General features: G+C 34.1%; 1 protein-coding gene across 3 annotated transcripts in view; it reads left to right on the forward strand.

Moving 5' to 3' along the window:
* Positions 1-11,670, forward strand: part of LOC126923950 (tetraspanin-5) — a 128,669-nt gene extending 116,999 nt beyond the window's left edge. For all 3 annotated transcript variants that reach the window (XM_050737907.1, XM_050737925.1, XM_050737916.1), the window contains one exon: positions 1,681-11,670. In XM_050737907.1, coding sequence (XP_050593864.1) covers positions 1,681-1,749 — 69 coding nt within the window. In that variant the 3' untranslated portion in view covers positions 1,750-11,670. The remainder of the gene's footprint in view (positions 1-1,680) is intronic.
* The last annotated feature ends 541 nt before the right edge of the window (positions 11,671-12,211 follow it).

The raw sequence follows: 12,211 nt of genomic DNA on the forward strand, positions 1-12,211 counted from the left end.
CTAGTTACGATCCAGTGCTGGATTGGATCACTGCAATGTTACTAGACCAATGTAAACGCAGTTTTACGTCCTTACATCTACAAAGCGTAAAAGTGCGACAGACAGTACTTCGTTATCGATGGGATGTTCAATTTATATCGTCATTTTAAACGAACGAAACTTCTACAATATTAGTTATTCAGACACGGAATTTGGTATGATTTGTGTCAACGTATGATTGAAGCTAGGTGGCCCTCTATAAACACATTGCGTCGTTTTATATGACTTTACTTTCTGGACGACTCTCGTATCTAGACTGCGGATTATTATGTATTTATGATAAACTTAAAAGTGCAAAAATCCATGAAAATAAGGAACTACATAAAAATCCGCTGATAATATCGATTCCTTCGTTGTTCTTTATAGTTCGTACACGTGATGAATTTATCGGACTTGCTATAACGTATCGGCGTTGCAATTCAAATATACTTTGTATTAACCGCATATACATATTTGGGCATGTATACGCATCGAAATGCTTGAAAATGAAAAACACGTTGCACGAAACCAACAACGGAAGCAATTTATTACCTACGTTAATTTCTGCCGAAAGATTAATATTCACACGTTCGCTGGTAATAAGATAGCACACGTGTACTATCATTAGATTCTCATCGAATTTCAGAATTCCTGAAACTTTACAAATAACACAGGAAACAAAATATTATTATTAAATGGTCGTATAACAAAGCTCCAGACGATAAAGTTACACTTGGAGGGACAGATGCAATGACAGATGAAATTTTTTCTGCAAGTAATTTTTTTTTTAAGAGACTTGAAGGTTATTTTCTTTTTAATGAAATTACGTATTATTGTGTACACCAGTCTATATGCTTCTTTATCCTTTGTAAAAGCTGTTAAAGTGTTTGTATCTAAAAATTACTAGTTCAAAAGATATTTTAACTTGAATTTCGTTAAACTTATTGTATGAAAGACAAAAAGAAAATCAGGCAGAATTGCTTGCAATTCTCCTTGTCTTCTATAGGCAAGTTTAACAAAATTAAAAGTGTATTTGATATAAATTATATTTGATATAAATATCATTTGATTTTTATATTTCATTTGTAAAAATGAACCATATTTCGTCGACTCTCTACCTCTCTCACATTTTTCGTTGACAAATAAGCCTCTCAGAAGCCAAATTGATCAACTCCACCTTTTATTAATCTCCGAACTTCGTTATATAAGTAAATACATAATTATTATTCAATTCTCAGGAAGAGAATGATTTACTTCCATAAGGTCAAACAATAGAAAATTCTGAGGCAAATTTGGGAAACAATTCTACTTTGTAATTTTTTCTTGAATGATCTAATATAGCTTCTGAACAATTCAAATATAAAAACAAGATATTACAAGAATATTACAAGGTAGTTTCTATACCATTCGTCGAGTAATTCTAAATTCATCCCTGAGAATCTAGCGACAGTACACGAGTACTATACTTTTATCCAGAAGCATATTTCTCAATTATTTGTAACAATTGTTATTATTATTATTATTACTAATGGCATTTTATATAAGAACACTGGAAGCACAAATTATTTGCAAGATTATTGTCCATTATTAGATGTCACGTATCAATTGAATAATTTTACTGTCGTTAATAAAATGTTAATGAAATTTTTATGTTATTTCCAGATTCTGGGAATCTGTTTCGCTCAAAATCTTCGAGCGGACATATTCGCACAAAAAGCAAAGTGGCATTGACAATTTCGGGCCCCCACGGCGGTCTAGCATCTTATACTAATAGATGCTGATCAGTTGCGTTGATCGAACTGGAAAAGTCGTCGAAGATCTCGAGAACTAACAGACCTTTGACGTAAAAATCGACACAGTTCCACGTGGAAAGTGCAGGATTCAAGATCCAGACGTCCGAACCAAATCGACTAAAGATACAGATATTTTTTCACTCCTCAATTGCTGACAGAATTACGAAGACTGCGTACTTCGACGAGCTTCGTGATTTCGCGCAAATACATCACTCATGATCACGTATAAATGTTTATAATTGAAATTTCGACATTCTATCATCCAACGTTTATATTGCATTTTATAAATTGACAAGCGAATCGTCAAGCGACGGATCACGTTTAAAGGACGATCAAAGTTCCAAAGTTTCAGTGATAATTGCCATTATTAAATAATCACAGCAGCGTATCATTTAGTTTATAATGACGATATAGCTCAGCTTAATGCGGCAACTTGTTGCATATCCTCAACTAACTATTTCATTGCCAAAATGACGCGAAGAAAACGGTGTCAAAGTTCCATCGCTGATTCGTTTTATTTCTGTAGAAACTTATGGCGAATTTTATGACAAACCAAAAACATTATCAAACCTTAGATTCTTACATTGCAATTGCAATTATTGCTCATCCTTATTGTTATACGTTAAGGGATTATTCGAGCTGATCGGATTGAACATTTCTTGCGAGTTTACGTGCTTTCAAATATTGCGAACAATGTATGTTTAATTGATGTTTTTGCCTACTTTATAATTAGGCTGAGGATTTTTATACATTTCTGTGAATAAGTACGCAAAAATGCACAGAATGCATATACCCAAAGTAGAGTACTCGTTATATTTTTTAATAGATAAAACGAATCTCTATTGACTCTCTATTACCACGAAAATATAAATTTGCATAAAATCCACAGTCTATTTATACTCGCAACAATGACAAGTAGCGCGCTGTATTTTAGTTTAAGGCATTTTCATACATCATCGTTTCGTCGTTATAATACAACGGCGTGTGAGGAAGAAGAAAAATAAAAAAACTTGCTTTGAAGAAGCAAATCAATTGTAAAATACGATTCGTTCGAGGACTATAAAATGCGTAAATTAACAAATTGTCGAAAGTAATGCGTGTATTTGCAGCGAAAAGAGTGTTGTTCAACTTATCAGTAGACTGCGGATTTTTGTGCAAATTCAAGTGTTCCAGAATACAATTAAAAATGTAGAACTTGGGAGGAATATCAGTTTACGTACAAAGTATTATAAAAAAGCCCTATGCTTTGGATATCTTACATATCTTTTCATATTACGTGCGTTCTGAGCGATTTTACATTTTCAAATACCTCATAAATGCATAAAGGTCCGCAGTCTACCCATCAATTTTCTCAAACCTTTCGCAAGCCATTCTCGTATTTCACGGTTTACTGGACGTTCCTTGATACTTGGTTTGCGTCTGTCATAATTATGATTTGAGCGAACAAGGCGGAAAAAGACGTTGCCTCGGACTTTTCCGATTCTTCGTCGAGATTAATACCGTTCTTCTGTTCTTGACGAAGGGAAAGTCGATGAGTTCGGATAGGGCGCGTAGAAACTAGAGAAAGGGACAAAGAACAGAGAGCAGAAGAGACAAATAAAGCAGAATAATGCCTGCTCGGTTTACGAGGAACGGTGTGTCGAGGCATTAAAGTCGATTGACGTGATGTCGTGGGGGCGCGGTGAACATGACTGAGCTCACCGCACAGCAAATTCTTGTGGCATGGCCACGAGAGTAAAAGCCATATAACACGCAGGTGTACAATAACCTTCTGTTGCTCCAATTGATCGTTAAAACGGTTGCTCGAGCCACATTGAACATATTGATCCTGTGCTACATGCCGACACGTTCCCTCCATCGGTAGGCCAGGTGCCTGTCGTATCGTATATGCTGCCGTCACGTGGCCGAATTATATCGACAAGAGACAGTAGCGGTGCTAGTTGCTCTATGAATTAAAAAATATTGGCCCCTTAATTAATGTGGACCAGTATGCAGTACGATTCGTTCATTAACTGCCAACATTACACTCTGACACATCCTTTCTTCATTTTTTGGTAAACAGGGCAAATATGTGTCAGAGTATCTCGACTAACAGCGAACACATGCGGTGACTAGTAGTATATGTATATATTCACTGATTCACTTTTGTATTTTGTCTTTTAAAATGCCGTATCTTTTCCTTTTGCGTTGATTCTGTTTTACGGACTTAATCCACTGATTCGTGTAATTTGGTTCCTAAAGTTCGTTTTACATACTTTTCTAGTTTCCCGGCTGTACTTTCCTCCTTTATTTTCTCTTTTTCTTTGTTATTCCTCGTTCAAGCAGTGTATTTTTATAACAGCGCAAGTACGTTTAAACAGTGCGTTTTCCTTCTCGAATAGATAAAAATGGTTTGCGGCTCTAAAACAACAATGCCATGCTTGTAAATATTCAATGTATAGATGCATACATTTGTACATACAGAATGTTCTAGTTCTTTTTGGGAAGACGATGCTAGCGTGTTTCGCAAGTGAAAATAAGGAAAATAAGTAAATGCTTTACTGAAAAGATAACTAGATTGCGGATTTATATGCTTCTATGGGAAACTTTAAAGTGGAGAAATATATAAAATGCAGGTAATATATAATAAATGTTCAAAGTGAAGTAATTGTTATCTTTTATGGGTAAAACAGATGTTTATGTAGGTTTCATTGCCTTAGGTATGTAAATAAACATATGAAATCGCATACAAATCCACAGTCTAGTTACAACAAATATACAGAATGATAATTGGTAATTGCTTCCTTTAAATGTAATAGTTAAACGAACATTAGTGTAAGCACTGGATGAATTAATTTCTTGAGTTCCAAGATAGGCTATTCCGCTGTTGGGCTTTTATTTAAAAGATAAAATTTATGCGACAAGAATCAATACGCGCAAAAACTGCTACGGAAAAAGTTCATAATGTATTCACTGAATTGAAAAAGAACCAACAAGAAACTCGCAATGCAAAAATGTTTGTAGTCCAATAACTTCAAGTAGAACTAACATAAATTCCGCGAATCTGTTTCTACTTTATCGAATGAGAAACTGGAACGTTGTTACTTCGTAATCTTGTTACAACTTTTCAAAAAATTATTTGTGACGCTATGTTTAGAACTCATAGACTCTTCGCAGCGTATGCTCGCATCGTTTTGCAGAAAAACTGAGACATTCTATATATGTGTAAACGTACCAAACGGAGCGTTCGTATCTTTTGCGATCCTAATTCTTACGCGAACGAATGGAGAAAGAAGGAAAAGCATCAAACTCTCTACGCTAAAAGACAAAATAGAAAAATGCATAGGTACTAAGGCGAAGTAAAAGAATGTTTAAAAATTAAAAAATTAGGATCTTCGTAAGAAATATCCAATTTGTTTCCTCGAATTTTAATAATTTCCAGATATAAGTTAAATTAACTAAACTGAACAATAAATTATAGTTGTTCATGAAAAGGAACCACTTGTTATTCCTTGAATTAAGATCGATTATTTGCAAAATTAAAAGAAGAAATGTTATCGTTTACAGGAAATCAATGTTGCTAGAAAAGAGTAGCGTACTCGTTTTACACGATGTTTGACTGTTGTTCAAATAACAAGGAAGGAAACATATTATACATTATGGATTAGGTTTGGTGTAAACCAGGCTTGTAGAGTAAACAATACTTTAAAAGATATACAGGGTGGCTGGTAACTGGTGGTACAAGCGGAAAGGGGGTGATTCTACGCGAAAAAAGAAGTCGAAAATGTAGAATAAAAATTTTTCGTTTGACGCTTTGTTTTCGAGAAAATCGACTTTGAATTTTCGCTCGGTACGCGTGCACTTTATGGCGTGGAGCCATATTAGATCAATGAAGAAATCGTAAGTTGCGAGTCGCGTACCGAGCGAAAATTCAAAGTCGATTTTTTCGAAAACAAAGCCTCAAACGAAAAATTTTTATTCTATATTTTCGACTTCTTTTTTCGCGTAGAATCGCCCCCTTTCCGCTTGTACCACCAGTTACCAACCACCCTGTATATTTCCAGAAAATAGTAATAATAATGAAAGAGAGAATACAAATATAAAGGATACTTGCGAGAATGACAATCATATCGAGATATAAAAGAACAAAATATAACTTACAATGTCTTGTAATATTATATTAATTGCGTACGTGTTTGAATCGTTTCTCACACTTGTAACTAAAACAGTTAGTTTCAATGAACATATGCAATAATTCTAGTCCGTCCGTTTGGTACATCAATGTCGGATATGAATTAAACCTTTTAATTGATCGTAATAACGGGACGTGTCGGCACCACACATTGGTCCAACTTGTGTGTAAATTCTCGAAACTGCAAATTATTTGGTTGAGACGTTTAAAAAAAGGGTGAAGGATCGGGAAATAAATCAATGAAAATACGTCTGAAAATTTGATCGGTTGTCGAAAGATTGGTCTTTACGTATAATTTAGCGAAGGAACAACAATTATATGAAAGTATCGAGTCCAAACTAGTGATAGCATTTAAACATAGCAAACAGCGGCTGGCCCGCAAACTTGGTGTTTTCAGTTTCAATGAAAATACTGTTTCATAGAGCGGAGTATCAAGAGATATCTTTGATCTTGATTTTCTTGTTTCCCGAAATAATTTTTATACGAATATGTACATATGTACATATACATTAAGATGATTCTTAATCTTACAAATAACTGATCGAACGAGAATTATTTCTCTCTCATCTCGCGGAATTGTTCTAATCTGTGATATAATAATAAATGAGCCGTTTATTGCCAAATCGGTTAACTCGACGGAACAGAAAGTTGAAAATCTTGATGAACAACGATCAAGTAGTTTGGCATTAAAATATCGAAAATTTTAAAGAGAAGGTATAACCATTTTGGCCTGTGAACGACTCAATAATTCGCCTCGATAATTCAAACACGATTGAATAAGAATAAAGTGTACTCGAAAAGTATCCAAATTTAAACAATATGATATTTTAATACATAATCCATACTCTTTCACTGCGTTATTCAGAACTTTTAGTGCTTCTACTGTTTTTAAATCTTTCTTAAAGCTATAGCTATAAGACTTTTAAGCTAGACTGACGAGCCCAAGGCTGAAGTATTTATGCGTTTTATTAAAAAGGATTATGGAAATCTAGAAGCGATATTAATTGCAAATTGTGATACCGTTTGAATAAAAGGACTTCCAAACTACTACAGTTAAATTTGGAAACTTTTGGAATACATTTTGTAACATTTCGATCAAACTTATGGCGTTAAAATGATAGTTCTTCATAGATTACAATAATTCCGGTGCATGAGAGCAAACGATTTCCAATGAAAGATAAGAACCAAGTACATCGTACGAGATGGTCCGTACAAAATATTCTGAGTTGTTTTCCAGAGGATTGTTAGACATAGTTGCCACACATTTTCTATTTAATAATTCACCTAATTTAATATTAGCGGATGAAGGAAACTCTGTCGTTAGATGATCCTAAAGAGAAAATAGTACCGTGACTGTGATAAGAGAAACAATGGAAGAAGAGAAGAGAGAAGAGAAGAGAAAGAGTGTGTATGCATTTGACCACAACCTGCCAGTGAACTCATCTGTTAGGCTACCTACTATAACTGAAAGCGATACAGTAAGATCACAAAATCGGCCAGTGGTTAAACTTTACAGTTTTGATAACCATAATCGATAATTTGAAATGTATTGGGCTCATAAGGACCCTAGGGCTTCGTTTATGATCAGTCAGGGGGTAGATATCAACTGTAGAATTACTTCTTCCTCTCTAAAAAGAAAAGTAGTCTCCTTATTTGTAATTTCTATTCCGGTTTTATGACTCATCGTACGACACGTTGAACTAAGTGATATCAGAAATAGATTTTAAAAAACATACGTGCAGCATACACACCCACTAGTTGCGTCTAGATCAATAGACAGGCGATATCAACTCTAAAACTGTTCCTTCCTCTCTAAAAAAAAAGCATGTCTCTCTATTTATAACTTCTATTCCAGTTTTATGACTCATCGTATGAAACGTTGAACCGAATGATGATAGAAACTGATTTTTAAAAACGTGTGTGTAGCACACACATCCACCAGTTGCATCTAGATCAACTGGCGAACCTATCTGATGCTTTATTTTATGACCTCGTTATGTCGTTTTCACCTACTATACTTTAGACATTGAGGTAGTAAAAGTCAAGGTGAAGGACTGTATATAAATATAGAAAGGAATAGTAGGACGAGTAGGAGAATTGTAACTTCAGTCTTTTCTTTAATGAAATGACATAGACATTTTCATATGTATTAATTTGTAATAATTTCATCCTATAAATAATTAAAAGAATGAAAGAGTGGTTAATTGGAATTTGATTTTAATAAATGTTTAAAATGCTGTTTTATCAGATTTATAACAACAATTGTTTCCACACTTGTGAATTATTATTGTTACAATTCTTATAACTGTCCTTCATTGCATAGAAAATAAGAGAAGTTCGTATATCATATCATCTGTTTCTCATTTTATGTGTTTTCTATAATTTATACACCGACGATGAGTGATGCGTTATTTAGAAGTATAAGAAATGTTCCTAGGACTATAACAAATTTCATTTTCCCATAAATTGCGAAACATAAGATATGAAACAGCGATATAACGATACATTTTAAAACCAATAAAAGTTTCTATATGTATGTATGTCCAATAGCACGTATTATACTTAGCAACTTAGGTAATATTGAGAAATTGTTGTAAATTTCTACAAAGCTGCTTCGATACTGTCCTATAGTACAGCAGTATTCCGTTCTCTGAAATCTTTTCTTAAATTGAAGGAACAGGAAATGGAAAAGAACGTCCATTTCACTCTTTGGAGAACTCATTCGTTCTCTGAAAGTATTCGGTGAATCATTAAACGTTCAATAAAATATTTCCTTCTATTAATCCTCGAGAAGATAACTTGCAATACTTTGCGCGGATCATCTAAAATTGAAAAGGCAGAATCATCTAAAATTTAACAATCGTAAACGTGTTGGCCGTCTTTTGATTCAGATATACATATATGCTATGTATAGCGTAAGGGCTTAAATATTTTATACTATTGGATCCTGTGTTCAGATACAGTACATGAAATGTATCTCCAAATTTTTGTATAGCTGGTCGCATTGTGCTAGTTAGGTTGGTTAAACATTCGTCGAATCGTAATTAACATAGCAATAACTCAAAGAAGAATATTATCGTTGTTTGCTCATAATGCATTCATAATTCCGATGCATTAAGAATAGTTTCTACTATAACGCTATGATGATAATACGTGATGTTAAATAGTCAGATTTCTCAAGTATACTAAGTTAACTGACGATTGCAATTTCTGCCACGCTGCGGACGCAGTGGAGCGGAGTTAAAGTGGGCAGAGCCTTTGTAACTCTCAATTATACAAAGGAGTCATACAGTGATAATATTTTACGAAACACGCATATTTTATATAGTTAATTCGTTTATTGATTCTCGACGTCTCATTATAAAAATCTGTCACGTATCTAAAACTGTTTTGTTAATTAAGTAGCTACCTATTAAGATCCGATTCTATCTATGTACTAAATAAAGTATTTTAAATAGTTTGAGAAACTTAAAATTACAACCACAACATAGAAATATAGTTTCTATAAAATCTGATTGACATATGGACTCATTTATAATTCTTTTAACAAGCGAAATGTTATAACGAAGCTCTTGATCATTCCGTACAATCGAATAAGCAAAACAAGACAAATTGTGCGCTTTGTATCAGCATCAGCATATACATGTATCTTGTAAACTATGCTGAATGCAACGACTAATTAAAACTTCGTATAGTTATGTATATTAACTTAATTTGCCAACCTGATCCGATATTCTTCGCAAGATAGTTATCTTTGGAGAAAGAATATACGGATCATGTAATAAGTATATGCGTATTTGTTTAAGTTTCTCTGGCGTATTATTAACCCTACTGCGGTTCTCCGATCTTTACGGCTCGTCCCTATGTCGACGGATACAAACGCTTTCAACGTTTTAGGAAAATTTATAACATAATATTCAAAGAAGGAATTTGCATATCAGTAACGATTGTTTCGTGTTTCTTCTGAACTGAGGAAACTTTTTAACGCTGGAAGTATACAGGATCGAGACGAAGATGAGCCGAGGGACGCAAAGTAGAGTTAATAATAGGTGTACAAATGAATAATCCAATGAAATGAGTAATCTACAGTGCTCAAAGTTCACAGAGCTGTATATCGAAAAAATACCGCAGGTAGTTCGATCAAAGTATTTGTCGCTGCCTCTTATAACTTCAAGCCACCTATTTAGGCAAGTGATGAATTCCATCACGAGAAAATGTGTCTTTAGATTCATAATAGATTCATTTATAGAATTTACATTCATCATAGAAGATCCGATCGTCAGGACACTGATAAAGGACGACGTTCTGCGCAGTTGCTGCATGACGACGCTAGGCCACGCGCTGCTTCCGCGACGAAACACATCATAAGGAGTCTCGGATGGGTCTCTAAATGTTTGCTTTTCGTATTCAAGAAATTTAGTCCCCACCGAGATCATTTGCGTTACTTACGTTACACGTAGTTTACGTATATGAGCTTGGAATATTCGTATCTTAATATTAATAAATTGATAATATTTAATATATTATAATCAGATCGATATGTTACAGCTTTTCAAGGATGAGCGTATGATCCTGCAAATCGCTATTGCGCGATTGTGTAATACCACGTCACATGAGAATGGGAGACAGTGATCCACTTTCTGGAGTTTTCTAATGAAGACTGTTCTCGGTTCGCCAAATAGTTAATTAATTAAATAGTAACAAAAATGGCATTGCCACGATACGTGATCTATCAATCCTGACTTTCATGACCACACTGGCACTTAGGGTCGTTTATTATACCTGTCCGGGCTTATGAGATGCCCAGGTTGTAATGACCTGACCTACACCTATTGGTTGCCATTATAATTTCTCGTTTTTAGTTTTCCTCCGCATACTATGATTTGGCCTTTTTGTCATGGAAATGAAGAAAAACAATTAAATCCTTTGGCAATTAAAAACAGTTGAATCCTAAGCCTTCTTCGGCGACGATCCCGTAGGTGCTTCCTTTTACTACCGTCTTAACGTGTTCCTTGAGATTTCCAATAGGAATTTTGGCTCGGCTGCATCTTTTCGGGATAAGCAGCTAGCTTATTCACTAGACATTATTTTCTCGGATTACCATCGGTTCTGATAGATGCAACACGCCTCATTCAATTAGCGGATGAGACAGAAAAACGACACAACGATCGGATCTGGTCCGAGGACACAGCATTTTTCGCTGATGAAATTCAGCACTTGCCTGATGGATGGCTTGAACTAATAGAAAGCTAAGGTTTGATACTTTGATCGCATAACTTGCTGTATTCTTTTTCAACAAATTTTCAATTTCACTGACAGTTTTGGATTATTCATTTATACATCCGCCAGTTATTTTGGTTTGAAGAATTTGCTTCGAGTGATCATCTAAGGGTGCAATTTCTGGTATTTTTATTTGTAGTAGTCAAGTATGGTGTAACTCCAACACGTCGACCGTTAATATGTATTGTGCATTTTTCCACAATGTTATAAAAAAAGCGGTCGCTGCAATGGCCAACAGAGAAACATTAATTTTCTGTGCTTTAAAATACAAACTACATAAACATATTACATGATAGGATTACATGTACTTTTTATGTCAGCCAAATATTTATGTATACTCATTTTTTATGAATCAACGATTCACAATCGGTACTAGATGTTTGAAAAGAATAAATTGATTTTTCATAATCCTCTGTACATGTGGTACATCCTCTTTGTATCGTAAATTGGTCTGTATTTGCTGAAATGCTATAAGTGTTACTGCTTTTTGTGTTTTGATAGGAAACCTAATAAATTAATTATCGTGTATTAAAAGTGGAACAATGTCAAAATTAACGATGATACTAGCGAAACTTATGCTGAAATTTATGATAGCTTTAGGAACATCTAAATAATGTACAATATGATATTTGAACCTGTATCAAATTTGATAGAAGAAAAGGAAGAAAATTTGATTTATTTCAAATTGAGTAGAGAAAATATTCCATTTCAAATCTAAATACACATCGATTTCACGATTTTATCGTGTACAGGATTTTTAAATGAAAGTACATCCATATTGTTGATAATGAAATTAATTATTTATCATCTTTTTTTAACCGAGAAAGTATCCTATATACATAAGCTTTATGTTGCATTTTGCATTCAATTCTTTTCGCAATAAATAATTTCTGGTTGTAAATTTCTTTTTTATTGTCTATATTAAATTATTAAAGCAACTTTCGTTTAG

This window comes from Bombus affinis, chromosome 2 (genome assembly GCF_024516045.1).
Source record: "Bombus affinis isolate iyBomAffi1 chromosome 2, iyBomAffi1.2, whole genome shotgun sequence".
In the NCBI taxonomy this organism is placed as follows: Eukaryota; Metazoa; Arthropoda; class Insecta; order Hymenoptera; family Apidae; genus Bombus; species Bombus affinis.